This window comes from Vicugna pacos, chromosome 15 (genome assembly GCF_048564905.1).
Source record: "Vicugna pacos chromosome 15, VicPac4, whole genome shotgun sequence".
Classification (NCBI taxonomy): Eukaryota; Metazoa; Chordata; class Mammalia; order Artiodactyla; family Camelidae; genus Vicugna; species Vicugna pacos.
Window position 1 is genome coordinate 4,419,326 of NC_133001.1, and position 27,983 is coordinate 4,447,308.

Consider the following 27,983-nt stretch of genomic DNA (forward strand, 5'->3'; position numbering starts at 1 on the left):
AACTCAATCACACAACTCACAAAAGAAGAGATACAAATTAACAATAAATAAGAAAAGGTGCATAACTCACTAATAACCAGATAAACGCAAATTGAAACCCAGCACTATTTTCACCTATTAGGTTGTGAAGATTAAAAGGTTTGATGCTCTCCAGCGAGATTCTAAGTGAGCACTCCTGTGCCTGAGGGGGAGAATAAATTGCAATTACTTTCTGAAGGTCTGGCTTAGCAAAATGATTTATAATTAAAATGTACATCCTACTTCACCGAGAAATTTCTCCTTTTGGAATGATCTAAGGAGATAATCTCACAACACAAACATAAGTAACAGCGTATTCATCACAATATTGTTTACAACAGTGACAAAGTGGAAATTACTTATACAGCCAGTCAGTAAAGGACTAGTTTGATAAGTACATTGAAATATGTGCAGCCAATAAAATAGATGATGATGAAAATCTAAGGACATAGGAAAAAGAAAAATTCCAAGACATTTTGTTAAGTGAGAAAAGTGGGGCTTGTTTATTTCTTCATTTAACAAATAGCTATTTCTTAAGGACCCACAGGTGTCAGGACCTCCTCTAGTCATAGGGAATACAGCAGTGAGCAGAAAAGCAAAGAACAGTTCCTTTTGTTGCCTCCCCAGAGCTGATGTTTTAGTAGCAAATGAAAGATAATTAACAAATGAAATACATTTTGTAGTATATACAGTGTGTAGGTATGTACAGTGTGTACAGTAGGATAGCTGTGCCTTTGAATTGAAGAATGTCTGCCAAGCGCTTAGTTCACAATGGTTATCTGGATGGTGGGGACTTCTATTTTCTACTTCATATTTTTTTTTCCTGAAAAGTTTTGAATAAGTACTCCTTTTAAATGAGAAGAAAATGAATGAATTTCTATTTTGACAAAAATAAAATGGCAAAATTTTATTTTAAAGAGGGCCTGAATAAATGATATTTGCTATTTCCTTCCCTCAAAGAACTGAATAGACCAACAACTGTGAAGTGCAAGAAAATTTTTGACAGGAAAAAGAAGTGCTCAAATGCAAATCAAAACCACAATGATGTGAAGCAATAGGAACTCTACAAAATGGTACAGCCACTTTGGAAAGCAGTTTGGTAATTGTTTTACAAAACCAAACATGCTCTCATCATATGATCGAGCAATTGCAATCCTGGTATTTACTCAAATGAGTTGAAAACTTACATCCACACAAAAACCTGCTCAAGGATGTTTAGAGAAGCTTTATTCAAAATTGACGAACTTGGAAGCATCAAGATGTCCTTCAGTAGGTTAATGGATAAACTGTGGTACATCCAGACAATGGAATATTTTTCACCACTGAAAAAGAAATGAGCTATCGAACCATCAAGAGACATGAAGGAATCTTAAATGCATATGATGTGAAAGAAGCCAGTCTGAAAAGGTTACATACTGTACAATGCAAACTATATGGCGTTCTCGAAAAAGCAAAACTGTGGAGACTATAAAAAGATCAGTGATTGCCAGGGGTTGGAAGGTGGGGAGGGGTGAATGGGTGGAGCACAGAGGATTTTTTAGGACAATGATTCTATCGTTTATGATGCTGTAATGATGGATACATGATACTACACATTTGTCAAAACCTATAGAATGTACAACACCAAAAGTGAACTCTAATGTAAACTACGGACTTTGGGTGATAATGATACGTCATTGTAGTTTCATCAATTTTAACACACGTACCACTCTGGCTGGGGATGTTGCTACGGGGAAGGCTATGCATATGTGGGGGGAAGGGATATATGGGAAATCTCTGTACTTTCAGTTCAATTTTTCTATAAACCTAAATTACTCTAAAAAATAAAGTCTATTTAATTTTTTTAAAACTACACAATGAGATACCACCTCACACCTATAAGGATGGCTATTTTCCAATAATGTTGGTGAGGAAGTGGAGAAATTGGAACCCTTGTGTACAGTTGGTGGGAATGTAAAATGGTGTAGCTGCTGTGGAATACAGTGTGGCAGTTCCTGAAAAAATTAAAAACAGAATCGCCATGTGGTCCAGCAATTTCACTTTCGAGTATACACTCAAAAGAATTGAAAGCAGGATCTCAAAGAGGTTGGTATGCCCATGTTTAAAGCAGCATTATTCACAGTAGCCAAGAGGTGAAAATAACCCAGCTGTCTCTCAACAGATGAATGGATAAGCAAATCGTGGTACATACGTACAATGGAATGCTACTCAGCCTTAAAAAGAAAGGGCATTCTGACACCTGCTACAACATGAATGAACCTTGAGGACATCACGCTGAGTGAAATACGCCAGTCACACACAAACACAAGTGTCGTATGATTCCACGTACGTGATGTACCCAGGGTTGCCAAATCCAGACAGAAAGTAGAAAGATGGCTATCAGCGGGGCTAGGGAGTTGCGGTTTACTGGGTACTGTGTTTCAGTTTTGCAAGACGAAATCATTCTGGAGACTGTTTTGCACAACGAAGTGAATATACTTAATACTACTGTACACTTAAAATGGTTAAGATGGTAAATCTTATGTCTATTTTAGCACAATGAAAAATAAAATAGAAAACAAAATAAAAGAACTAATGATATTATGAAACACAGACACCAAAAAGGAAAGACATCTGACTGAACTCCAATAAGGCAAATGCCACCAGACAAAACCAAAGAGTCAATGTTAAACCGCGGGGGCGGAGGGGAGGCTATTTGCAGCTATTGTGATAAACGAAAGGCTAATGGTATCACCAAGGAACCATTCCAAGAACTCTTAGAACTCAAAAAGATAAAGCAAACCGTACAATAGAAAATTTTCCACACAGATATACTCACACACGTGCACCAAAGCACAATATATGAAGTTTTATTAATTGCAGCAATGTTTGCATAAGTGAAAATTGGAAATGACTCAAGATTGCATCATAGGATATTGGTTAAAAATCTTACGATATAGCCCACTGTGGAAAACTATGTTAAGATTTTAAAAATTATATGAACTAATTTGAACAGATCCAAGGGTATTATTAAGAGAGCATGACAAATTTCAGAATAGCTGTAAAAACATATGTTGTAACATAATCCCATTTTTATAGAGTAATATGAAAGAGGAATAAAACATGGGGAAAAATTCTGAAAGAATCCGTATGATACTGTTAAGGGCAGCTAAGCCCTCTCTGACTCAGGTCTGTATGAAATTGCAGGGGACATTTGCTTTCTAAAATACACATTTTTGTATTTTTTTTTTGACTTTTTGGCATGATTTTTGAAATCAGGAAAATATCAAAGATATAACTAATTAAGGGTGGGAATTCCTCATACTATAAAAAACTGAGTACCTCTGGCAGCCGGTTTGGCCTCTGGCGTCCTCCACCTATTTCTATCAGAGTCAAGGCAGTCTTCACCTTTCTAAGCATTTCCTGAGGGCTTCAGTTTATTTAGATAAACTCTGATCTCTGGACTGTTTGGACCCTGAATCACAACCAGTCCCTTTGATTACAGGCTCTTTATTGTCTATAAGATGACTTTGCCGGGGGCAGAGGGCATGGCTCAAGTGATAGAGTGCATGCTTAGCACGGATGAGGTCATGGGTTCAATCCCCAGTACCTCCTCTAGAAAAATAAATAAATGTAATTACCTCCTCCCCCCCAAGCCAAAAAGAATTAAAAAATAATGCAATAATAAACAAAATATTTAAAAAAAAAAAAAAAGATGACTTTGCCAACCAAGGTGTGAGCATCCACCCTGACCAAAGTGCTGAGTGATTAGAAGAGAATGGAGCCAACCTTGACACTGTGAAGGGGAAAAAATGCCCCCACTAGATCCCTGATCAGGTCAGAGAGACTTGCCCCCTGTCCCTGCCCAGGGCGGGAGACTAGGGGGAGTGCACGGCCTGGGCGCCGGCTCTTAGCTGCCTCGCCCCGGCCAGGACTGACAGCTCTCTGTCCCTGCTGGACAGCTCCCACTCCATCTGCTGAGTGGCCTGCCCCCACCATCTACAGCGAGGGTTTTTCCAGGGACCTGAAAGACTCAGGGAAGCTTCCCAGAGGGCCCTGGAATTTAGACTCGGCGCTGAGCACTCAGGCCAGTGGTCAAAAGATTAGTAAGTAAACCTCATGGTGGCCACAGTGCCCCTTCTCCACAGGGGACAGTCCCAAGCCACCATGCAGAGCCCTCCCTAGTCTTTCCTCCGGGTCCTCTCAGCAGCGGCCGCTCCTTCCCCACACCTTCATCTGCTTCAGTCCTTCGCGAACGGGGAAGACAGCCTGACACCGAGTCATTGCTCCAGGACAACCCAAACCACCGAGAACTTCATGCAGTGTCCCCAAAGCAGGTGCAGTTGTTCCTAGTCTGGGGCAAACTCAGGACAACTAAAAGCCAAATGCCACCCATACCCGGGACAGCAATCCCGTTGTGCCCTCCTCACCTGCTGCCCCTCACACGCCTCCCAGCCCTCAGGCTGAGTCACGGGGGGGGGGGGACCAGGACAGCACAGGCAGGTACTCCAGTGAGGGGTAGGTGTCCTGACTACCTGGACGGGGTGGGGGAGGTGTGTAAAGCGCAGATGGCTGCGCCCTATCCCCAGGGGTTCTGATTCAATCCATCTAGGTGAAAATCTGCATTTCTAACATGTCCCACGTCATGCTGTTGCTGTCTTCCGGTCAGCCTGGGACCATACTTTGGGAACAGCTGGGTTTAAAGATGGGGCGGGGTCAGGAAGGCCAGTCAGGAAGCTGTGCTGGACAGGATGAGAGCCTGAAGCAGGGCAGGGCCAGCAGGGATGGAAGGGAGGGGCACCAGAAAGGTGCCCACGTGGGTGTGGAGCACAAGGGAGAGCGGGGAGTCTAGACTGACTTGTGTTCCTAGCTGGAAGGATGCAGGGGAAGGACTCTGAAGTAGGGAACCCAGGAGACATAGTAGCACCGAGCAGAGGGGACAAGGGTCCCATTTTGGAGGGTCATCTGGGCGGGGATGTCCAATAGGCAGTCTGCAATTTTAATCTGGATCAGGCATGAGGCATTGGGACTGTAGGAACATGGCAGTGAAAGTCATTGCCATAGAGCTGATAGCTGCTAGTTTGGGAAATGGATCGGCTACTCAGAAAGGGGACATGTATTATAAGAGGGGCAAGGACCACAGGACACGGACAATTCCACACGCTGTGAGCCTTCTTGGCAGCTGCCTTGGGCTGTAATTCCCAATATTTAGGGACTGACGGACGGAATCCAGTAAGGAAAGGAGGAAGGTCAGAAACAGTGAAGTTCAGGAGGCAGTTGATGGTTTCCTGGTCCCCAGTTGCCGCAGCCCAGGGGCTAGGAGCTGTGTGAGGGGCCGCAGGTGAGGAGGGCCCGCGGGATCGCTTTCCCAGGTGCTGGTGGCATTTCCCTTCAGCCTTCAGCTGTCCTGGTCTTGCACCAGACCTGGCACAATTGCACCCGCTCTGGGGACACTGCATGGGTGTCCCAGGCCGGCCCGGGGCCTGGGAGGGGAGGTGTGGAGGGAGGAGACCCACTGCCATTCTTGGTATGGTTCTCTCTCTGGAAGCAGAGCTGCATCTGGCCTCCCTCTGGGCAGCTTATAAGGCCTGGTGCGAGTTTTGTTTATGCAAGTGCAGCACAGAAGGGACAAATCTGCCAGCACCGGGACTGTTGCCTCTTGAGTCCTTTTGCATACATTTCTCAAATGATAATTCACTCTACCCAACCCCCTTCCCCACCCCTAAGGCCGATTTATTGAAAAAACCACCTTATATGGTAATATTGCTAACACACCGTCAGCTGGCCTTTTTAGGGACTCTGTTTAAAGAAGATCCGCCTCTGGGGTTTTATATTGCTCTGGTATTTATGCCAAAGACACAGCAGCCCTCAGTCACTGGGAGAAGGACCTCTCATACACCCGGTGAGTACTGCACCGCTTCTGCCATCTCATCTCTGCCTTTCTGGGGCCGCCTGGCCCCCTGGGTGCAGGCGGCGCCTCCAGATTGGCCTGGCTTCCGTGACGCCGGCCCAGGTCACACGTCAAGGCCCTCGGTGTGCAGTGGTGCCTGCAAGCACACTGCTGCCTGCCAGGGAGAGGCATTTCTGGCCATGGGGCATCCTGGGGCAGGGACAGCCTGGACCGGTGCTTCCTGCTCCCTAACTGGGTGGTGGGAAGGATAGTCACCTGCGGTCTCTACTCACGGTGCTCACCAGGGCCAGTGCAGATCTACACCCTCATATCCTCTGTCCTGGCACAGAATGTCTGGGAGGTTGTTTTAGAGCAGCAGATGCTCTTCAGAAGAATGGCTTTCCTCGGGGTATTTGAATCCAAACCAGTGATGATTCCTGTGTCCCTGATATGTCATGTTGGGGATAGGAGAGTATTTTCTTCTGACCCCTGTGGGTTTCTCTGACCTCTGATGCATGCTTCGCTGAGTTTTCTCAGCCTTGAAGGCTCCAGGGTCATTGGGGGAGGCAAAAAGTCAGGAGTAGGGTGGGGCAAGTGTCCTGAGGCATTGTGTGGTTTTAGGGCTGGAAGGAACATGAAACTATCCGATTCATTCTCTGAGGAGAACACTGAGGCCTAGAGAAGTTAAGCAACTTGTCCAAAGGACTCACGCCAGCTATAAAACCACCCGCCAGTGCCACTGTCCTCCCCCACCACACACACAGACACAAGGACACAAACAATTAAGAGGAAAATGGGACCGAGTCTGTGTCCACATTTGCGATCAGAGTCCGCTGACATCTCCTGCCAGCCGAGGCTGGCTGGTGCAGTGGTGCAGGCCCTGGGGGCAGACTGCCCAGCTACCTAAGTTACTGAGAACCTCAATTTCCTCACCCTTAAAAGGGGAGCGATAGCAATAAGATCTACCTGGCAGTGCTGTTGGAAGGAGTCAGTGAGCTAACACATGTATCAAGAGCTCAGGTCGGTGATGTCGGGTCCTGGCCCTGAGTGCTCAGACTTGCAAAATCACCTGGAAGGCCTGTTAAAATTCAAAATTTGCCTGACCTCTAACCCCAGATTCTGACTCAGTAGACTGGGGTGGGGCCTGATAATTTCCATTTCGAATAAGCTCCCAGGTGATGCTGAGGCTGAAGTCTGGGACCACACTTTGCACAGGGAGGCTCTAAGCACTTGCTTTTATTCCTTGAGTGGGTTTAGACTTTGAGACTGGCTCTTGGGCTGAAGTGAGGCGGAGATTCCTGTGACAGAGTTATTTGGGCATTAGGAAAACTATGGTGAGCAGAGATTTCACAGGCCAGGCCTGGGAAACCAAGGTGGGCAGTATGACATCATGACCTTGAGCCTAGATTTCTTTCCTCCTTTCCTTTGTTCATTCCGGCAACATTTATTGAGCGCTTATGTGCCAGGCACTGTCGCTGCACCTTAGGGACAGTGTAGGGGCTTCTGTAGTCACTGGGAGAGACAGATGAGAGGAACAGATAAATATATGAGAGGGATGAAGCCCAGGAGGAGCCCCTCACTCAGCCTAGAAGTTATCAGGGAAGGCTTCCTGGAGGAAGGGGTAGTCCCAGGACAGAGAAGGCACGGTCTTTGGGACACTTTAAGTGGCTCAATTCCACTTAGATTATAGATATAGATTTCAAGGCAGGAAGCAGGGAGAGCTAAGGTCAGAAGGGTGGGCAGGGCCAGATTACTGGGGCTTTATACACTGAACTAAAGGATTGGGCAATGGGGGACTAGAGAAGGGTGACAGCAGGAACCTTGCCCTCTGAAGGGACTGCTCGGGCAGCTGTGAGGAGAGTGGACAGGAACGGGCCAAGACTGCTACCACAGTGTGCAGTGGCCCCAAGTGGGTGGTGCCGGGTGGCAAGGGGGGCTTGGGTCTTGGTGGGGAGGGAGGAGGGCAGAGTCGCAGTGTTAGGACTGGGCTCCATCCTGAGTGAGTGGTGCGATTCTCTGAGGAGCCAGTCCAGTTAGAGGACGGGGATGAGGGCAGCAGTCCCAGGGGTGGAGTCGAGGGGCCGTGGGGTGGAGATGCCCCGCAGGCAGTTGGCTCTGTGGCTCTGGAGCTCAGGACAGGGGCTGGGACTGGAGCTAAGCAGGAGGAGACAGTGAGTGGTTGGGGTAAAAGTTAGAAGAGCAGGCTCCAAGGGCAGATCCCTGGGAATCAGAAATGTTACTAGGCAGAAGCTGTTTCTAATTTAATTAGTGTATGTCAAACAAGTCAAGATACCCTGAAGTTAATAAGAGATGCTGCACGTATTTTTCACCGTGGGAGTGCTTCTGGGCAATCATCACGTGGATATACGTGCACGTGCAGATTGTGATAGGCTGCCTACCTGTCATTTGCATCCTCACCCCAAGATATTTCCCCCACTGTTATTTGAAATCTTACCATCGGAGCGGCCTTCCTTTTCGGACTTTAACTTTCCACTAAAACGAAAATGTCTTTGGGAGCTGGCATGAATTCAACCTTCCAGTTGATCATCATAATCATTGATTTGGGACGTGGCTCACCCATCTCCTCCCAGTGTGACCGACTTCGTCTGGGAGCAAGTTCTAATGGAGAAGAGTAACAGAGATACTAAGAATTATTTCTGCCGCCTTTCACAACAGGGCTTGGCAAACTTGTCCTGTAGAGGCCAAGCTAGTAAATATTTTAGGTTTTGTGAGTCTTCAACTCTGCCATTGTAGCCTAGCAGCCATGGACGGTATGTAAATGTGGCTGTGAGCCAATAAAGCTCTTTACAGGCACTGAAACTTGATTTTCATATTGCTTTCTTGAAGAGAATATTTTTTTGCAACCATTTAAAAATATCAAAACCATTCTTAGGGAACTGTATTCAATATCTTACAGTAACCTTTAATGAAAAATAATATGAAAACGAATATATTTATGTATGCACGACGGGGACATTATGCTGTACACCGGAGATTGACGCATTGTAACTGATGGTACTTCATTAAAAAAAAAAGTTCCTAACTCCTGGGCTGCACAAAAACACGCGTTAGTGTGCTGACCGGGATTTACAATTTATAAAGCACTTCATTCCCATTATTTCGTTTGACCCATCATCCCGGGAGATAAATGCCACCGGCTCCCGTTTTACAGTGGAGGGAACTGAAGGCCAAAGTGGGAGACCGGGGAGGGGCCGGGGAAAGGGCACCCCGAGGCAGGAGAAGGGCAAAGAAAGGAGGGTGGGAGGGGACTCTGAAGCCAAATCCGGCTCCCTCAGAGTGAGGGGTTGGCTCTCATCCCATCCTCTTATTTGCTTGGGGGCATCCAGGGGGGTAAGTGAGAGAGCACATTCTTCCTGCTTATTGCTGGGGAGAGGGGAGCTATGTTTCCAACTCCGTGAAATCCTCAACGAAGCCCAGATGCAGTTCATGCTAAAGAGCCCAGCACAGTTCACTCAGCTGTCTGCGAGTGCAAAGCGGTTGTGACCCAGGAAACCGCAGTGACTTTGGCTCTGGTTCAGCTGACACGCTCGAGTCCAGCCGCAAATTACCAGCCAGCGGCTGAGGGAGGTTTAGAGTTTCTCCCGCCAGAGACATTCCAGGAGAGCCAGGCTCCGTGGTCAAACCCTTCTCCCCGGGGCAGCTGGGGTCCCCATCGAGGCTCCACTCCAGGCGAGCACCCCTCACCCTGCCTGCACCCCACCCTCACACTTCTCATTTGGCTCCGACTTCGAAAAAGCGGATTTAAATCCACCTGAAGTGCTGTAGAATGGCATTGTTGACAGCTTGAAGCTGCTTTGTGGCTTGTCTCAGCAGCTGGAAAGCAAGTCCAAAGCCCTCTTTCTTTCCATGCATAGGGAACTTCAGGTGGAGACAAAAGGGCTCGTCGGAAAGCCAGAAAGGCATGAGAGAGGGGTGCTGACGGGACCCCAGAGGGAGGCAGCCACCGGGGGGCAGCGTTGCCTCCTAGCTGCCTTCTAGCTTTAGAGGTGCTCTTCCACTCGGGGCGGACCCCCTGCTAGAACAGGGAAATAGCTCTTTGCTGACCAGCTTGTGCAGAGCACTGTCCCTGGGTGGGTCTAAATCAGGCCCACGTGACTGAGCTGTCATGAGACGTGGGGCCTGTGGGGGCAGAGCAGACCACCCGGGGGAGGGCCAGGAAGGTGGTGGGACAGTCAACCAACATTCACTGAGCACCCACTGTGTGCTAAACGCCGGCGTGGAGGCTGTACACATAGATCCAGACCTCGTTGTGGCATAGGAGGGGCTCAGAGGCTCAGAGAGAGAAAAGAACACAGACCCTTTTGTTTTAGGGCTTTGGCTGCCACCAGCCCTAGAGAGACGGGGAGGCAGAAGCAAAACACCAAACATGGAGAAGTCGTGAGAGTTTCACTGAGGTGATGGGGAAGGTGTAGGCCTGGATTTGGAACCTGTTCTGGGCCGGCCAGCCCTGCTCTCCCAGCCAGGAGCCCGTGGGCTAAGTCCTTTCTCTTCCTTGAGACTTGGTTTCCTTGTCTGTAAAATGGGAATAAAAATATCTTCCCTCAGGGCTTTTGTGAGGATTAAACAGATAATGTATGTGGGAGGCCCCTATTTTTTTTTAATTAAAAATACATTTTTACCGAAAATGAACCACGGAACATACTGCTGTTTTACCTAACAAAGAGGCTTGCATATTTTCCACTGCATTAAATATTCTCTCTATCTTATGGAGGTTTCTGGCAACTAGTTTACAAAATGATTTGTTTATTATCCAATAACTTTTTTCAACATTCAGTTTGTTTCTGATTTTGATTATTTTAAACAAAGCTGTGAGAAACTGACTCCTGGCCCAATCTTTGCACTCACCGATGAGTATTTTCCCAATGATAAATTCCCACAAGTGTCTTTGTGGAGTCAACATTTTTAAGGCTTTTGATAAGCATGTTTGAATCTCCCTTCAGAAAAGCAGTTCAATTCAACACGTGTCAGCAGTGAACGCAAGCCCGCCTCCCCACGCCTCTGCCTGCGAGGGTGGCCCTGAGAACGGGACACAGTTCTCCAGCCAGAGGTGGGGTTAGCTTTTAGGCCTGGCTACAGCACATCGCGAACTGTCAACAGCACACTAGGTCCTGCTCACAGCTGCCGAACAAGAGCTTTCACAGTCTGGTTATCTAGACTCACATCCAGACCCTCACATTTATCCTATTAAATTTAATTGTATTGCATTCCGCCCATTTCCTTCTGCTTTGTGAGATCTTGGACTTTGGTTCCTCCATCCAACATATTTGTTTTATCTGGAAATTTAAGCATGTATTCTATATTTTCATCCAACTCATTTATCAGAGTTTCACATGAGGAAGGACCAAGAGTGGAGCTCTGAGGCATACTGATGCCTCCAGGTTGACACTGACCTATCCATGAACACCTTTCAATGACAGTAACGCAGGCAGCTGTAAATATGCCCAACTGATTTTTTGTTCAGCCCGTGGGACTTTATCACTAGGGATATCACGGGAGAACTTGTCAGAGGGTGAGATCAAGTTGAGCTCAGTGTCTCCCACCTTCTGCATTTCCAGCCTGGTGGTCCTGGGAAAAAAGGGGAGGCTGTTCCTCTGCCAGCATTTGTTCCTGGTAGATTCTTACCAATTACAAAAGATCACTGTTTCTTTAATGATGCTTTCTTTGATAACACCTTCTGGAAATGTGCCTAATTTTCACATCAAGATTATCTGAGGTTTTAGACAACTGCCTTCTTTTCCTTTTTGAACACTGGGAAAATATCTGCCATCTCTGCCTCCTGATATCTCTCCATGTCTCCAGTCTTCTAACACGGTGGGAGCTGAGGGAGCTTCTCTGCAATCCAGAAACTGTTCAGACGAGAGATGATATTGTTTTGAGCAACTAAATACTTTCCTTCAGTCGCCGCCTCACCTCAGACCTTGGTATCCTCTTACCCAGATTTGTTCGACTTCTGTTAATCTGAAAATCCTGCTCCTTGACATCCATTGATTCATTCACTCATTCATTTGGATGAGTTTAATCACTATTGATTAAACAAATGTTTAAGGGCCCACCCTGTGCCAGGGTGTTAGGCATATCGATGAATCGCTGGAGAAAAGAGCAGACCCAGCTCCTGCCTTTACAGAAATACAGCTGAGCCCCGTTGTGCAGAGATGATCGCTGCAGGGACACATTCGAGGTGCTGTGAGGCAAAGAAGAAGGGCCACTAACTGAGGTGGGTGGGCCAGAGAGGCCTCGTGAAAATGCAGTGTTGATGCAGAGGACTGACAGGTGACAGGAGGCAGAGGAGCAAACGGGGGTGGGGGGTGTTCCAGACCCCATGTCTAAAGGTCCAGAAGGGAGAGGAGATGACACAGTTAAGAGAACCCACACAGCCAGAGAGAGAAGGCCAAGGGGTACGAGAGGGGAGATGAGCCTGGAGACACAGGCGGGGCCAGATCTTGCTGGGCCTTGTGGGCTGAGTTTGAGACCTGGGACTTGATCTCCATGGCCTTGGGGACTCGTGAAGGTCGACAGGGACAGAGCAGATCTGGATTCAACAAGTCACAGTGGGCCTCCCTGCTAGGGTGCCCTCTGCTTGAATATCACCGGGAAGGGCTTCCTTTTAGTCTGAAAATTATGTGAAAGAGCTTCTGCTCAGTCTCTCGGTAGCCTTTCTTCTTCTTCTTCTTCTTTCTTTCTTTCTCTCTCTCTCTCTCTGTTTTTATAGAAGTCTAGTCAGTTTACAATGTCGTGTCAGTTTCTGGTGTACAGCATAATGCTTCAGTCATACATGAATATATATATATGTTCGTTTTCATATTCTTTTTCACCATACTGCAAAATACTGAATATCATTCACAGGCCTGTGGCTCTGTCTCCTCTTGGCTTTGGCCATGGTCTTCGCTGTCCACCTTCCACATAAGGCCGTGGGAGACCAGGGTCCCAGGTTTCAGTGGCGCTGCTCTCTTCTCCTGCGTGTTCTGAGTGATGCTTGGGCACACCATCCTCGGCAGCCGCCATCTCTTTCCGCATCTTTTCTGCCTCTCTTCTCTGGACGCCCACAGTTGGCCTGTCCGCTGCTCTTCCCTTCCCACTCCCATTCTGCCTGCCTGGGCCTTCCCAGGCCGGAAGGCAGTCCCCACACCATCTCCCGAGCTTCTGTTGCTGCCCTGTGGTCACCAAGTGCTGGCTTTTTACACCCTCCCCCTCCCCCGGTCCAAAGAAAGAAACCTGCCACAGATGCTGGGAGAATTAATTCCCTCATCCCTCTGCAGTCGTTTCAATTCCGGGGTCTGCACTGGAGGAAAGACTCCTGTTTTACTTCCTCTGAAGTGGCAGGGCCAGTGAGTCCCAGCACGAATTCTCTGGCTTTCCTCTCTCCTCCCAGGCTCCCCCTTCCTCCTCAATGGGCTTCTATGCTTAGTGTACATTTTACCTGTAACTACTGCCTCTTTTTGTCCTTAATGACATAATAGGATTGGTTTTAATTCTAAACTGTACCTGGATACACTCTCCTTGTCAAAAATGTTAACATTACGACCCTTCCCCTCCCGGTCCCCTTCCCACCTCCAGAGGTAATCATTACACTCATTCTTAGATTTGTTTTTTTTTCCAGAACTTTTTCCTATGGGTTCACATCCACAAAAAGAAAAGTATGGAAAATACAAAATATTGTTTGGGGCTTTAAAAAGAACTGAGATGGTTTTATGCTGAACATTCTATTCTGCAGCTTGCTTTTGATCACACAGTGGAGTGGCTTAGAAATCTATCCGTACTACTTCGTGTCGATCTGCCTGGCCCTTCTCTTAACTTCTGTACAGTATTCCTCAAGGCACCTTCGGGTAGTACCAGGTTGTTCCTCTGATTACAGACTGCTAGTTTTCCCACCTTTGCCAACACTTATGATAAAACTCTGAATCTTAACAATACGATGGGTGAAAATGATCTTATTTCATTCACACTTCCTGGTAAGCAGTGAGGCTGGTCAACTTTTCATGTAATTGTTGGATATTTGTATTTCCTTTTCTGTCAATTATCTATTTCTTGTCTTTCTTTTTCCCCCTTTGGGGCTATTTATTTCTTTCTTACTGATGTAAGAGTTCTTTTACATACTAAATAATAATTCTTAATTATGTATTTTGCAATTTCTAAATCCCTTTTCTAAACTTTAAGTCTTGTAGAGATTCTCTGCATTGCATTGAAGCTTCATCACCACTTCAGTCTTTAAGAGGCAGGTGGATCCATTTGCTGGGGCTGCCATGACAAAAGAGCACAGTCTGGGTGGCTTAACAACAGAAATTTATTTTTTCCACAGTTCTGGAGGCCAGAAGTCTGAGATCAAGGTGTCAGCAGGGCTGGTTTCTTCCGAGGTCTCTCTCCTTGGCCAGTAGAAGACTGTCTTCTTACTGTGTTTTCACATGGTCTTTTCCTTTCTCTCTGTGTGTCTGTGTTCCAATTTAGTTCTATTGAATTAGGCATATTTGACATCAGTCATATTGGGAAATGACCTCATTTTAATGTAATTACCGTTTTAAAGGCCCTATCCCCAAATACAGTCACTCTCTGGGCTACTGGAGGTTAGGACTTCAACACAGAAATTGGGGGGCACACAATTCTGCCCCAAATGGCAGGGTGGAGGTGAGAGGTCCCAATGCCACAGAGTGAGGGGCCAGGGCCACCCTGGTCCCTCCCGGAACTATTGGTTGCCAACAGTCAGGCCCCAAAGCCAAGAAAACTCTCCAACATGATTCTGACAAGTGGCCGGCTCTCTCTCTCCTCCCCAGTCCCCCAAGGCGCTCCAGCCCCTGATTCACTCGGCCACACTCACCATGTGTGAAGAGGAAACCACCGCGCTCGTGTGTGACAACGGCTCCGGCCTGTGCAAGGCTGGCTTCGCAGGAGATGACGCCCCCCGGGCTGTCTTCCCTTCCATCGTGGGGCGCCCTCGCCACCAGGTGTGTGCTCAGCAGGGCCTGAGACTGTGAGCTGCTGGGAGGAAGCACTGCGTCCGACGTGGAGTCTCTGCCGGGCTGTGCGTGCGTGCGTGCGTGCGTATGTGCGTGCGTGCGTGCGTGTGTGCGTGCGTGCGTGCATATGTGCGTGCGCGTGAAGTAAGGTAAGGTACGAGGACGACGTGGATGGATGCTACCTGTTCTCGCTCAGAAAACGACGCTGTTTTAGGGGAGAGAAGGGAGACCGGCCCGCAGAAATCCTCTGCCGTCTCTCCCGCCATTTCCACATCCTCATTATCTGCCCCATCCTTGTCTCTGGTCCTGTTTCCAGAGGAACAGGGCATTTTTCCTGCCTTTACCTTCCTTTGGAGACCTTCCGATGCCTAAATCCCCCCAGGTAGAGCCCTCAGCCAATTCCGCTCCCCTTCCCTCCCCTTTGCATTGCAGGGCGTGATGGTGGGAATGGGCCAGAAGGACAGCTACGTGGGGGATGAGGCGCAGAGCAAGCGAGGGATCCTGACTCTCAAATACCCCATTGAGCACGGCATCATCACCAACTGGGATGACATGGAGAAGGTACGGGCGGACCCCCCTCTAACGAGCTCGTGCTAACGACGGTGTGCCATCACGACCCTCACATCCCGCAGGCCTCCGCCCTGTTAACTCTTGCTCTAAAATATTTCTCACATCCTTCTTTTTTCCCTGGCCATCCCCACGGCCTGTCTTCAGCCTCGGCTGCCAACATCTCTCACTGGACGATTGCAATGGCTTCCTGACTGATTTCCCAGTCTCCTGCCTCACTCACCCAAGTCATTTTCTGCATTGCTGCAAAGTTATCTTTCTGAAAACAGACTCACCTCCTCGGTCGGACCCTTCAGGCGCTGCTCACTAACAGTAGGTTACTAACTCGCCGCCTGGCATCTGAGGACTGGGTCCCACCTAAGTCCCAGCTTCATCCTTTCCTGCATCTTTCACTCCAGCCCAGTGCTTATCCTTCTTTAAAACATGCTGCTGCCTCTAGAAAAGCAAATAGCTTTTTCCTTTTATTTTCCCCATCATGACCTCAGATAGGTGGCGCATCGATGCTATATTATTATGATGCTTCTCTAGTGAAAATTTTAAGTTGGAATCTCTAGGGATTTCTAGAAGTTGTTTTTGTGTGTGTCAGAAGATGTGTGTAGGGGGGTAACTTTTTTATTTATTTACTTTTAACATTTTTTAAATTGAGTTATAGTCATTTTACAATGTTGTGTCAAATTTCAGTGTAGAGCACAATTTTTCAATTATACGTGAATATACATATATTCATTGTCACATTTTTTTCGCTGTGAGCTACCACAAGATCTTGTATATATTTCCCTGTGCTATGCAGTATAATGCTGTTTATCTATTCTACATTTTGGAATCTCAGTCTGTCCCTTCCTACCCCCCACCCCTTTGGCAACCACAAGTTTGTATTCTGTCTATGAGTCTGTTTCTGTTTTGTATTTATTTTTTTTAGATTCTGCATATGAGCGATCTCATATGGTATTTTTCTTTCTCTTTCTGGCTTACTTCATTTAGAATGACATTCTCCAGGAATATCCATGTTGCTGCAAATGGTGTTATGTTGTCAGTTTTTATGGCTGAATAGTATTCCATTGTATAAGTATACCACAGCTTCTTTATCCAGTCATCTGTTGATGGACATTTAGGCTGTTTCCATTTCTTGGCTATTGTAAATAGTGCTGCTAAACACTGGGGTGCAGGTGTCATTTTGAAGTAGGGTTGGTTCTGGATATATGCCCAGGAGCGGGATTCCTGGGTGATATGGTAAGTCTATTCCTAGTCTTTTGAGGAATCTCCATACTGTTTTCCACAGTGGCTGCACCAAACTGCATTCCCACCAGCAGTGTAGGAGGGTTCCCTTTTCTTCACAGCCTCTCCAGCATTTGTCATTTGTGGACTTTTGAATGATGGCCATTCTGACTGGTGTGAGGTGATCCCTCATTGTAGTTTTGATTTGCATTTCTCTGATAATTAGTGATATTGAGCATTTTTTCATGTGCCTATTGATCATTTGTATTTCTTCCTTGGAGAATTGCTTGTTTAGGTCTTCTGCCCATTTTTGGATTGGGTTGTTTGTTTGTTTCTTATTAAGTCATATGAGCTGCTTATATATTCTGGAGAACAAGCCTTTGTTGGTTTCATTTGCAAAAATGTTCTCCCATTCCGTAGGTTGTTGTTTTGTTTTACTTATGGTTTCCCTTGCTGTGCAGAAGCTTGTAAGTTTCATTAGGTCCCATTTGTTTCTTTTTGCTTTTATTTCCAGTGCTTGAGTAGACTGTTCTAGGAGAACATTTTTGAGATGTATGTAAGATAATGTTTTGCCTATATTTTCTTCTAGGAGGTTTATTGTATCTTGTCTTATGTTTAAGTCTTTGATCCATGTTGAGTTTATTTTTGTGTATGGCATAAGGGAGTGTTCTAGCTTCATTGCTTTACATGCTGCTGTCCAGTTTTCCCAACACCATTTGCTGAAGAGACTGTCTTTATTCCATTGTATTCCATTCTTGCCTCCTTTGTTAGAGGGATAATTTTTAAATGGCAGCTTGTGTTGAACAAAATCATGTGTGCAAAATACTAATAGAGCCTTTCTGATATTCTTTTGATAATTTCTGCTGACGGTTGTCTGAGAGTTCTTGTTTCTGCAATGACTGCTTTTTGAAATGTGATACAGAGCTTACTGAGCAGATTGCAACAGGGAATAAAGAAAAGTTGGTTTGAAATCTATGCTTCACATTTACTTTTCTCTAAATCTTAGATTCAGTAAACTTGGGATGTGAGATAAATTGGTAAAATACAATAGCTTTTGCTTCACTGTTAAGAGCACAGACCCTGGAGTGAGTGGTGAGGAGATCTGGGAGCAAATCCCCCCCTCTGAGCCTCGGCTTCCTTATTTGTGGAGATAAAAATACTTTCCTCTTTGGGTGCTTTGGAGGTTGAGCTGGTCAAATATTTAATATAACCCCAAAGCATGGAACATACTTAATGCTCAATAAATGGTACATATTATTCATATATATTGAACAATATCAAACAATCTAACTCAAAAACAACAGACAAAGTGTTTTGTTCATCATAGTAATATGAACTCTTTAAAGGAAGCCCTAAAAATATATTATGTGCCTTAAAAGAAAAACCAAATAGGGTAAAGCTATCAAATCTTCTCAAATTAATTTATAGTCTCATTGCCATTCTAATAAAAATCCCACAATGTTTAAAATTGTATGTATTCAAGGTACACAACTTGATGGTTTGATACGTGTATACATTATGTAACAGTCACCATATTCAAGCTAATTAACGTGTCTACTACCTCACATAGTTGTTTTTTTTTTTTTCTTGTACTGAGAGCACTTGGGATTTACCCTCTTAGCAAATTTCAAGTGTACAGGACAGCATCGTTACCTAGAGTCACCAAGCTCACCAGAATTTACTCACCTACATAACTAAAACTCTGGACCCCTTGACCAACTTCCCACTTTCCCTTCCCCCAGCTCCTGGAAACCAGCACTCTGCTCTCTGCTTCTGTGAGTTTGACCAAAAATATCACAAGTTTTAATTATGCACGATAATCATAAAGGATGGGGAAATAAATAAGGCAAAATCTATGAGAGTAAAGTGAATAAGAAAAACTATGAGAGGAGACTTGCCACATCCAAACATTAAGATATAATGTAGAGTTACAAAAAATCAAACGATTTGGTACTAGTACAGTGGTAAAAAGGAAATACATGGTAAGTGAAACTTCCAACACCAGATGGGAGAAAAGGATTATTTAATGAACTGTTCTCTGACAGCCGATGAGTTATTTGGGGGACGGGGAATCTGTTTATTGACCTTACCTCGTACCGTTTCATCCAACAAATATCAATTGAATATAAAAGTTAAATATAAAAATTCAAATGATAAAGAATACAATATAGTAAGTACGAGTATTTATTAAACTTCCGGTGAAAGAAGTCATAGGGAAAAAGAATGACAAAGGGGGGAGGATATAGCTCAGTGGCAGAGGGCATGCTTAGCACACATGACTGGACTACGTTCTGGGTTAATCCCCAGTATCTCTGTTAAATAAATAAACAAACAAACAAACAAACCTAATTACTTACCCCCTACCCCAAAAAAGCAAGAGAAAACCTTAAATAAATAAATAAATAAAAATTTTGAAAATAAATTTTAAAAAACTGATGGAATCTGCCCCCAAAAAACAACAGAAAAAGAGAAAACCTAAAAATAAATAAATAAATAAATAAATAAATAATTTTTATAAAAAGAAAAGGAATGACAGATATGATCTCTTAAATATCATAACTTCTGGTTGATACATAAAAAATAAAACCAAATTTAAAAGGCAAACAACAAATTACAAACAATGTTCACCAAATGCGTGGATGTGTGTCCATGATTGGGACATTGTGCTGTACACCAGAAATTGACACACTGTAAATGACTACTTCAATAACAAAAATTTTTTCAATGTTCACAACAAATGCAATGGAGGATTAATATAAACAGCTTCTGTCAATTGATAATTAAAAACAGTAACTCTCCACCAGAGAAGTAATCAAGGGACATAACCTGATAATTGGCCAAAAAGAAATTATCAAAAGCTGACAGTCTGGAAAAGTTTAAACTTCTTTGAAAAATTATTTTTAAAACTTATTTTAAAATGCAAAGTAAAAAAAACTAGGTGTTATTTTTACCTATCAATCTATTTCGTATTTTAAGAGTAAGAATACTAAATGCAGGAAAGGATAAAACAAGTGTCTTCATATTCTGAACTAAAGACCAATTTAGCCTCTTTGTGGGTAATAGAAATCGAAAGGTTTTCCAATTGCCATCCTCTTTAGCCCACTGATTCTACTTTCAGAACTTTTTTCTTTGGAAAACATCCTGAAAAGAAAAAAGAAAATATAATATACACAAAGATGGCTATCACAAGATTATTTATAAGCAAAAATCAGATACCTTGAATAGCACTGTGATTAAATATATGATGGTGAACTATACGAAAAATGTTGCATAACTCTTAAAAATAATTTTTTGTTCAATTTATTAAAAATAAATGTTTTCCATGAGAAAGAAAGTTATTTATGTTATATTAACTGAAAGCTGACAGGAAACAAAATCAAGCATAAAAGTATAATAAGAGTGAATAACAAATAAGTGAAAGTATGTAAAGTAAATAAATGGTAATAATAATACATTTGAAAATACAGAAAGATGAAAGTTTAGGGAGAAGGAAAAGGCCAGAATGTTCATTAGTAGGTGATGGAAATATGGGGAATTTTTATTCCTCTTAAAAATATTTCTCTGATTTTAAAATTGTTAACATCTTTAATCTTTCAAGTACTTTATAAAATCTCCCCAAAATGAAAGAAAATCAAGTGCAGACGCTTGGTCCCAGCACCCGGAGATTCCGATTCGTGGGTCTGGGATACAGCCTAGGCACCTGCAGCTGTAACACCTGTCCCAGGTCATTCTGTTACAAAGCGTCAGGGACCCACATCTGAGGAAATTCTGACATCACGTGACTGAGACCTGTTGCCATCTCTCGTGTGTCTCCTGGGCGCCTTCCACAGTCCAGGCTTCCCCTTGTGCCATTTGCTCTCAAGATGCCTTTCTCAGTCTCTGCAGACCTTCCTTTGCCTTCAGGGCCCACTCAAATCTCCCAGAAAATGAACTTCTCCTGCCTCTTCCTTCACTTAAATCTGGATGTGTCTTTGTATTTTGTCTTTTCCACTGCCTGTCTCCTCTCTAGACTTTGAAACTAAGATCTCGGGGCCGTGTCTGATTCCTGTCTGCCTTCATCACACTCAGCACCATCCTAGCACAAAGCGAGGGTCCGTGAATACACGGGTACAATGGACTCAAAGGGCCCCGTGCCCCACCTCTGATGAAATTAAAGCCCTACGTCCCTGCCACTCTTTGCCGAATCCCTCTGGGTCGCTGAAGAGGGAACTGGGCACAGAGCAAAGAAATCACTTCCTCTGCAGCGGTGATTCTCAGCCAGGGCGATTTGGCCTCCCAGCGGGCATTTGGCCATGTCTGGAGATTATTTTCGCTCATCGAGCTCCAGAGATGCTACTGGCACCTAGTGAGTGGGAGTCAGGGATGCTGCTGAACATTCCGTGATGCACAGGGCAGCGCCCCACGACGAGGAATTATCCAAGCTGAAAAGTCTAAGTGAAAGTTCACGCATATCTGTCAGGTTTCAGCAGGAAATCATAGACACCGAGCTGGGGTTTTGAAATTAATTTAAGGAAGGACGACTTACAGAGGTGTCAGCAGGATTAGGGAACCAGAACGGATGTGGAGGCACCCAAGTACTAGCAACAGAGGAAGCTCTTATGGTTGTAAGGCCGAATGGGGCAAGGGCAGCGTCACCAGGGCTCAGTGACAGCTGGAGCCTGAAGAGGGGCTGCCCAAGAGGAGCTGTGCTCAGGGACGGCCACATCGCTGCCAGGAGGACCCCTGCCCTCCTCCCTTCTCCCTCCTCTCACTCTCCAGCCTCTTGCTGGTATCTTCCATCAGCCAGACACAGCCAGGAACCAGAGAGCTGCAATGGGCCTGGCCCCCCAGGGCACAGAGCAGGAGCGAGAAGGGAGAAGAATAAAGAGGAGGCAAGTTCAGGTGGAAATAATCAACATGCTAAGTCTATTGGCCCCAAGTCTGAGTCCTGTCTGGGGCCCTGTTGAGAAGGAATATAGCCTCTAAAGGTCAATCAGAAATTCCCAGGATGAGGAGGGTATAGCTCAGTGGTAGAGCATATGCTTAGCATGCACAAGGTCCTTGGTTCAATCCCCAGCTCCTCCCTTCAAATAAATAAATAAATAAACCTAATTACCACCTCTCCCGCCCCACAAAAAGAAATTTCCGGGACTGACAAGCCTCTTCTCCAGAGCCAATCCAGTCTGAGAAAATTTGTACCATACTCTCCCAGCCTGGGCATGTCCATCGGAATTTTCCAGCCCACTGGGAGCCTGCTGGACTCATCTGACTTTTGTCCCACCCAGATCTGGCACCACTCCTTCTACAATGAGCTGCGGGTAGCACCCGAGGAGCACCCCACCCTGCTCACGGAGGCCCCCCTAAATCCCAAGGCCAACAGGGAGAAGATGACCCAGGTAAGAGGCCGGGAAGACTTGAGCACTGACACAAGAATGCAACACGGATGCTTGGCCAGGCCCTTTCTCCCGTTCGTGCATCAATGCAGCAGAGTTGTTTGAGGACCTGCTGCGTGTGTAGTCCATGCCAGCCCTGTGGGACGTGGGAGTGGGGTAAATAGGCACAGTTCTGCTCTAAACAAAACCACAAGCCATTCTGTGGGCCAAGAGGTGCTGTGATTTCTGCCAGTCTTCCCGTCTGCATTGTCCTTTCAGATCATGTTTGAGACCTTCAATGTCCCCGCCATGTACGTCGCCATTCAAGCCGTGCTCTCCCTCTATGCTTCCGGCCGCACAACGGGTGAGTAGCACTGTAATCCGCTCCCTTTCTGACTAGAGGGGCAGGAAGGGAGAGCTGGGCTTCTGCAGAGGTTCCTGTTCAGAAGAATCTAAGGGGCAGCTACCAAGGAAGACCTCGGTTAGGGATAACAGAAGGGAAACCCACGTAGAATGCAGATGTGAGTCTACCCAGTATAGCCGGAAAGAGTTTACAGGAACAAACCATGACTAGGCAAGGGCCACTTCCCTCCCCGCAGTCAGTCTGGAGCTCATACACACTTCCCAGCAGTATTGGAATGTTTCTGCTCGTGAAGCAGCAGCGGCAGAACCCGTGATGGTGGGTGTGTAAGTAGGATGCAGCCTCGGTATAGACAGGTGCTCAGGGAAACAGAGCAATTTTTAATAGGGACTTGACCACTTCCATGAACATCATTTAAACGTTCATTCACGTATTCATTGGTTTGCCCTTTTATTCATTCGTTCAGCAAATATTTTTTCCCTTACTCCCTACCACATGCCAAACACTGCATCAGGCCGTGGGCACACACTGACAAACGAGACAGACCCAGCTGTTACAGAGCTGACAGCCTCGTGGAGGAGAGACAAAAGTAAAAGCTAATTTTGCTGCAGGTGATAAGGACAGTGATGGGGAAATACAGAGTATATACAGTTCGGTATCCTGCTCTTTGCACTTGGCTGTATGTTGTGAATGTTGTGTTTAACGGCCACGTGGTACTCATTGTATGCTGGTTCCAAGATTTATTTAATTATTTTACCATTTCTCTATTGCTGAACTTTTAGGTTATCTCCAGGGTTTTTTTTTTTAATACAATATGCTGTGATCAACATCCTTGTGTAAGAGTAAGCTACTGGTCTCTGGATATTTATTTGGGATCTGGCCCTTACTGAACCTTCTTATTAACTCTGACGATTTCTCAGTTGATTCTCTGAGGTCTTCTAGGTATACAACCATATCGTCTGCAAACAATGAAAATTCTGTTTCCCTTGATAACAATACCTGTTATTTCTATTTTCTGTCTTATTGCGTTGGCTAGAACATGCAGGACATTATTCAATCATAATCATACAACAACACTATTGTAGTGTTTCTCCCGTCAATTATGCTGTGGCTGTTGGATCTAGAGGGATTTCTTATCATATTGAGAAAACTTATTTCCCTTCTCGGTTTACTAAAAGGTTCATCAGTAGAGAATGTTGTTTTTTCAAGCTGGTTTTTACTGTCGTTTTAGAGCTAACATTCTAACTGCATGGGCACACGTGTTAGTTTGATGCCTGAAGAATACGCAACTTATCCAGCCTTGCTTAGCGGAAGTGCATCCTAGATGCCAGTTGACATGGCACTTCTGTGACATGGAACAGAGGAAGAGGAGACATTTTACTTGTCTTCCAGAAGACTACAGTCTCACTGGGGAGAATAAACTGACACACACAAAAATTGATGTACACAAAAGAAATATGAGTGATGATTCTCACAGTGGGTGAATTTTCTAGCTGCTAAAGAAAAATATGGTAGCAGAATTGCATTTGGTAACAGGTCCTACAAAGAGGCAGATGAAAGAAATGTAAAGGTTTTCATAGGTCCTTATCCCCTCTGTCCTTAGGCATTGTCCTGGATTCGGGGGACGGCGTCACCCACAACGTCCCTATCTACGAGGGCTACGCGCTGCCGCACGCCATCATGCGCCTTGATCTGGCTGGCCGCGACCTCACGGACTACCTCATGAAGATCCTCACAGAGAGGGGCTATTCCTTTGTGACCACAGGTATCCAGCTTCTTCTGGACTGGACTTGCGCTCAGAATCACATGTGATCTAGGACCAGAGGTTTTCAGGACTAACGAGAAGTCAGTGGTCCTGAGTCCCCGAACTCCCTTAGGGTAGACAGGGAGGCCCTGGTCTGGGGTTGGGCCCCTGGACTGTCTGGACAAGACCAGGTAGTCAAGGCAGCCTTATTTAAGGAGGAATGTTACCGACCAAGACACCCTGGGGAGAAGGACAAGGCTTACACTTTCTTATCCTAAGAAGCACTCAGCTTCACCCTCCTTTAAGTGCTTTTTCATAGCACCCCCTCCCTCTCCGGGGACCTGCCACCTCTATCTACGTCCACACTAGGATCAGAGCAAGTTTTTATGGGCCTGAATGGTGGTAAGGATTTGGTGGTGCCTTCCATTATTTAGGGGGCATTTATGGTTTGTCTGAGGACAAATGGAATAAATAAAGCCTGAATTTCTAAGGGGAAGCAGCCCCCTGGGCAGGAAGAATGCTTAATAGGGGTCTTCCTAGATTCTATATGATCCCGGCATCTAAGCCTCCACCTAGAGGGGAAGTGTGTCCTGCCAGGCCCTCAGGGAGGCTGCAGCTACATCAGGGCAGAGTGATGGGAGCAAGATGAAAAGCATTTGCAAAGATTTCCGTGGGAAGCAAGATTTTGAACTTCCACTTTAGAAAGAGGAATGAAGGCATTAACATTCATCCTGAGACTGAGTCCAAAGGAGAAGTAAGCGGGATGTTTTCATGGCCATCACAGTGGGACAATCAAACTAACAGAACTGAGTATCTGCTCTCTGTGGTTCCTACTCTTTCCAGCCGAGCGGGAAATCGTGCGTGACATCAAGGAGAAGCTGTGCTATGTGGCCTTGGATTTTGAGAATGAGATGGCCACAGCGGCCTCCTCTTCCTCTCTGGAGAAGAGTTACGAGCTGCCCGACGGGCAGGTCATCACCATCGGCAACGAGCGCTTCCGCTGCCCCGAGACCCTCTTCCAGCCCTCATTCATCGGTGAGGCGCTGCCCTGGTCCCTGCCAGGCGGGAGGGCGGGGTCGGAGAGAGAATTACCAGGGGCCACGTGCGCTGTTTATCGGTTACACATAGCCGATATTTTTCCAGGAAGGGCCAGAAATACATGAGCAATACCACTAGATAAATTTCAATTTTAAATAAAAGGGTAAGGAAATCAAAATAAAGGAAAAGGCGGGTAGGGAATAGAACATGAAACTAAGAATGAGGTTAAATCACAAAGCCCGCTTGGATCCCTCAACATTTAGGTCATGGGATCTGAAACCTGTACAGTAAACAGGATGGGTCAGACCTGGTTTCAGTCCTGATTCTGCTCCTTCAAGCCCTGTCACCTTGGACATGTTACCTTTTCAAACGTCAGTTTTCTTACCTCTAAAGTGGAAATCATGATAGTACTACCAGATAGGGTTGCCGCAAGGATTAGAAAAGATAGTATTTAATCCAAGGACAGCTACTTTCTTGAGGAGTGGATGAGAGAAGGGCCTGTAAGCAAAGGTTGACTTAACATTAAGGGTAGTGGTAAACAGCAAACTGGACAAAGTGCTATCGGCCTAAGAAGCCAGGGAGGGCTTCTCAGAGAAGGTGAATATTTGAACAGAGCCTTGAAGAGTAAGTGTCATTTTATGGTATCTGGGGATGAGAGGAGTGCAGAGTGAGGAATGGCATGCAAGGCAGATGGAAAGGTATGTGCAAAGCACAGAGGAGTGAAAAGTCATGTTCTGTGTGGGACATGATGGGTCACGTGTGTGTGTGTGTGTGTGTTTGCACATAGAGGAAACTGGAGAGAGCCACTGGGCCACACAAAGACCATGGGGGTTAATCATATCAGCAATGTAGTCCCCTGGAAGCTTTTTTTTATTTTGGATAAAGAAGATGTGATATGTATACATACACACACTATATATATATATATACACATACACACACACACATATACATTTATATACACACTATATATATATATATATATACACACACACACACACACAATGTGTATGTATGTGTGTGTGTGTATATATATACGATGGAATACTCACCTGGAAGTTTCTAGGCAGCAGTGTAGCAAAGTCAGTTTTTCACTTTAGGAAGATTCCTCTGTCTACGGTATGGAATTACATCACATGGAAAAAGGACTGGAAGTGGGGGAGGCCAGATAGGTGGGCATGAGATGGTTTGGCATGCAAACTTTTTACTGTGGAAGATCTGGGCGCCAGGCTAAGGTAGCTAGCTGTCAACCTGCAGGCAGTGGGGGACTGTCAAGGTAATATGATGGGTATATCCATGCCACGGAATTATAATTTGGCTATAACATGGGTGAATCTTGGCAAACATTATGCTAAGTGAAAGGAGCCAGACACAAAAGGACAAGCATTACGTGGTTCCATTTATATGACATGTCCAAAATAGGCAAATCTCTAGAGATGAAAAATGGATTAGTGGTTGTCTAAAGGGTGAAGTGGTTGCAAAGTGGTCACGAAGGGGTGGAGTGGAAAATGGAGAGTGTCTGCTAATGGGTACAGAGATTATTTTTGATTTACTTATTTATTTATTTATTTTGGGGGAGGTAATAAGGTTTATTTACTTTTTTATTTTTAGAGGAGGTACTGGGGATTGAACCCAGGACCTTGTGCATGCTAAGCATGAGCTATACCCTCCCTCCTATTTTTGAGGTGTTAAACATGTTCTAAAATTAGATTGTGGTGATGGTTGCACAACTCTGTGAATATACTAAAAACTACTAAACTATACACTGTAAAAGGGTGACTATTATGGTACATGAATTCTATCTCAATAAAGCTATGCAGAAAAAAATGATACAATGAAAGTGTTTCTTTAGAAACATACCTCAGGCAACAATGTGAAAGACCAGTCAGAGCAGGGGCGAGCTAAAGGCAGGGCGATGACCAGTGGAGGGTCTGACCTTGTAATCCATCAGGAAGGTGATTAAGGGTCTGAACAAGGGTAGCTGCAACAACAGGAGGGGCACTTGAGGAGCAGCAGGTGTGGGGTGATGGATGCTGACTAGATACTCTGATCTCCACTAGGCATGGAGTCAGCTGGCATTCATGAAACGACTTACAATTCCATCATGAAATGTGACATTGACATCCGCAAGGATTTATACGCCAACAACGTCCTCTCCGGGGGTACCACTATGTACCCTGGCATTGCTGACAGGATGCAGAAGGAGATCACAGCCCTGGCCCCCAGTACCATGAAGATCAAGGTGGGTCCTGCCCTGGGTCCCTCATCCAGCTCGTTGTACAAATACCTGTCTACTTGGGAGAGGTCCCTAGTCAGGCTGCCAGGCCTGTAGCTTGGTAGTCCCCTGGGTGCACCCTCATCCTGGCCTGAGACAGATTTCATCTCGGGGGATTATGTTCCTTGGGTGCTGATGAGCTGGAGACACACTTAGCTTGGGCTCTCAAACATAATTGGATGGACGCCATACCAGAAGAAGGTAAAAGAATTTGGGATGGAGAGAATGCTGAGGGGGGTGAGAAGGAAATGAGAAGGGAAAGAGAAGAAGGAGGCAACATCACAGCATCTTTGAATTTTAAAAAGGACCTGGGCATCACCACAGAGGAAGGTGAAATTTCCAAAGAGAGAATGTTGGCCAGATGACAGGCTGCTGGTTCAAACTCACAGGGATGTTCCCGGATTCCTGGACAGCCTCTGATCTGTTGTCCCATCTTGGCCACAGCCCTCCCACGCTGCTTCTCACCCCAGAGGCCTCATCAGAACAGGAGCTCATCTGTCTTACTGCTTCTCCCTGACCCCCGCCCCCCGTCCCCAAGCAATCATACAGACATGCTTAGGGCTTCTAGGAACTTGG

At 45.5% G+C, this 27,983-nt stretch overlaps 1 protein-coding gene and 1 long non-coding RNA gene across 3 annotated transcripts in view; one reads left to right on the forward strand and one right to left on the reverse strand.

The window, feature by feature from the left end:
* Positions 1-14,841, reverse strand: LOC140685635 (uncharacterized). Of its 2 annotated transcripts, XR_012058886.1 has the most exons (3): positions 14,718-14,841; positions 8,343-8,506; positions 1-181 (listed from the first exon to the last, which is right to left on the reverse strand). It is a non-coding gene; the product is annotated as an uncharacterized lncRNA (long non-coding RNA). The 2 variants fall into 2 exon arrangements; XR_012058887.1 differs by lacking the exons at positions 1-181; positions 8,343-8,506 and adding an exon at positions 14,172-14,352.
* The window catches only part of LOC102543956 (actin gamma 2, smooth muscle), a 15,370-nt gene continuing 2,060 nt past the window's right edge, over positions 14,674-27,983 (forward strand). The window contains exons 1-7 of the mRNA XM_072937511.1: positions 14,674-14,844; positions 15,289-15,417; positions 21,903-22,013; positions 22,269-22,353; positions 23,954-24,115; positions 24,938-25,129; positions 27,193-27,374. Of these exons, the coding sequence (XP_072793612.1) occupies positions 14,719-14,844; positions 15,289-15,417; positions 21,903-22,013; positions 22,269-22,353; positions 23,954-24,115; positions 24,938-25,129; positions 27,193-27,374 (987 nt within the window). The 5' untranslated portion in view covers positions 14,674-14,718. The remainder of the gene's footprint in view (positions 14,845-15,288; positions 15,418-21,902; positions 22,014-22,268; positions 22,354-23,953; positions 24,116-24,937; positions 25,130-27,192; positions 27,375-27,983) is intronic.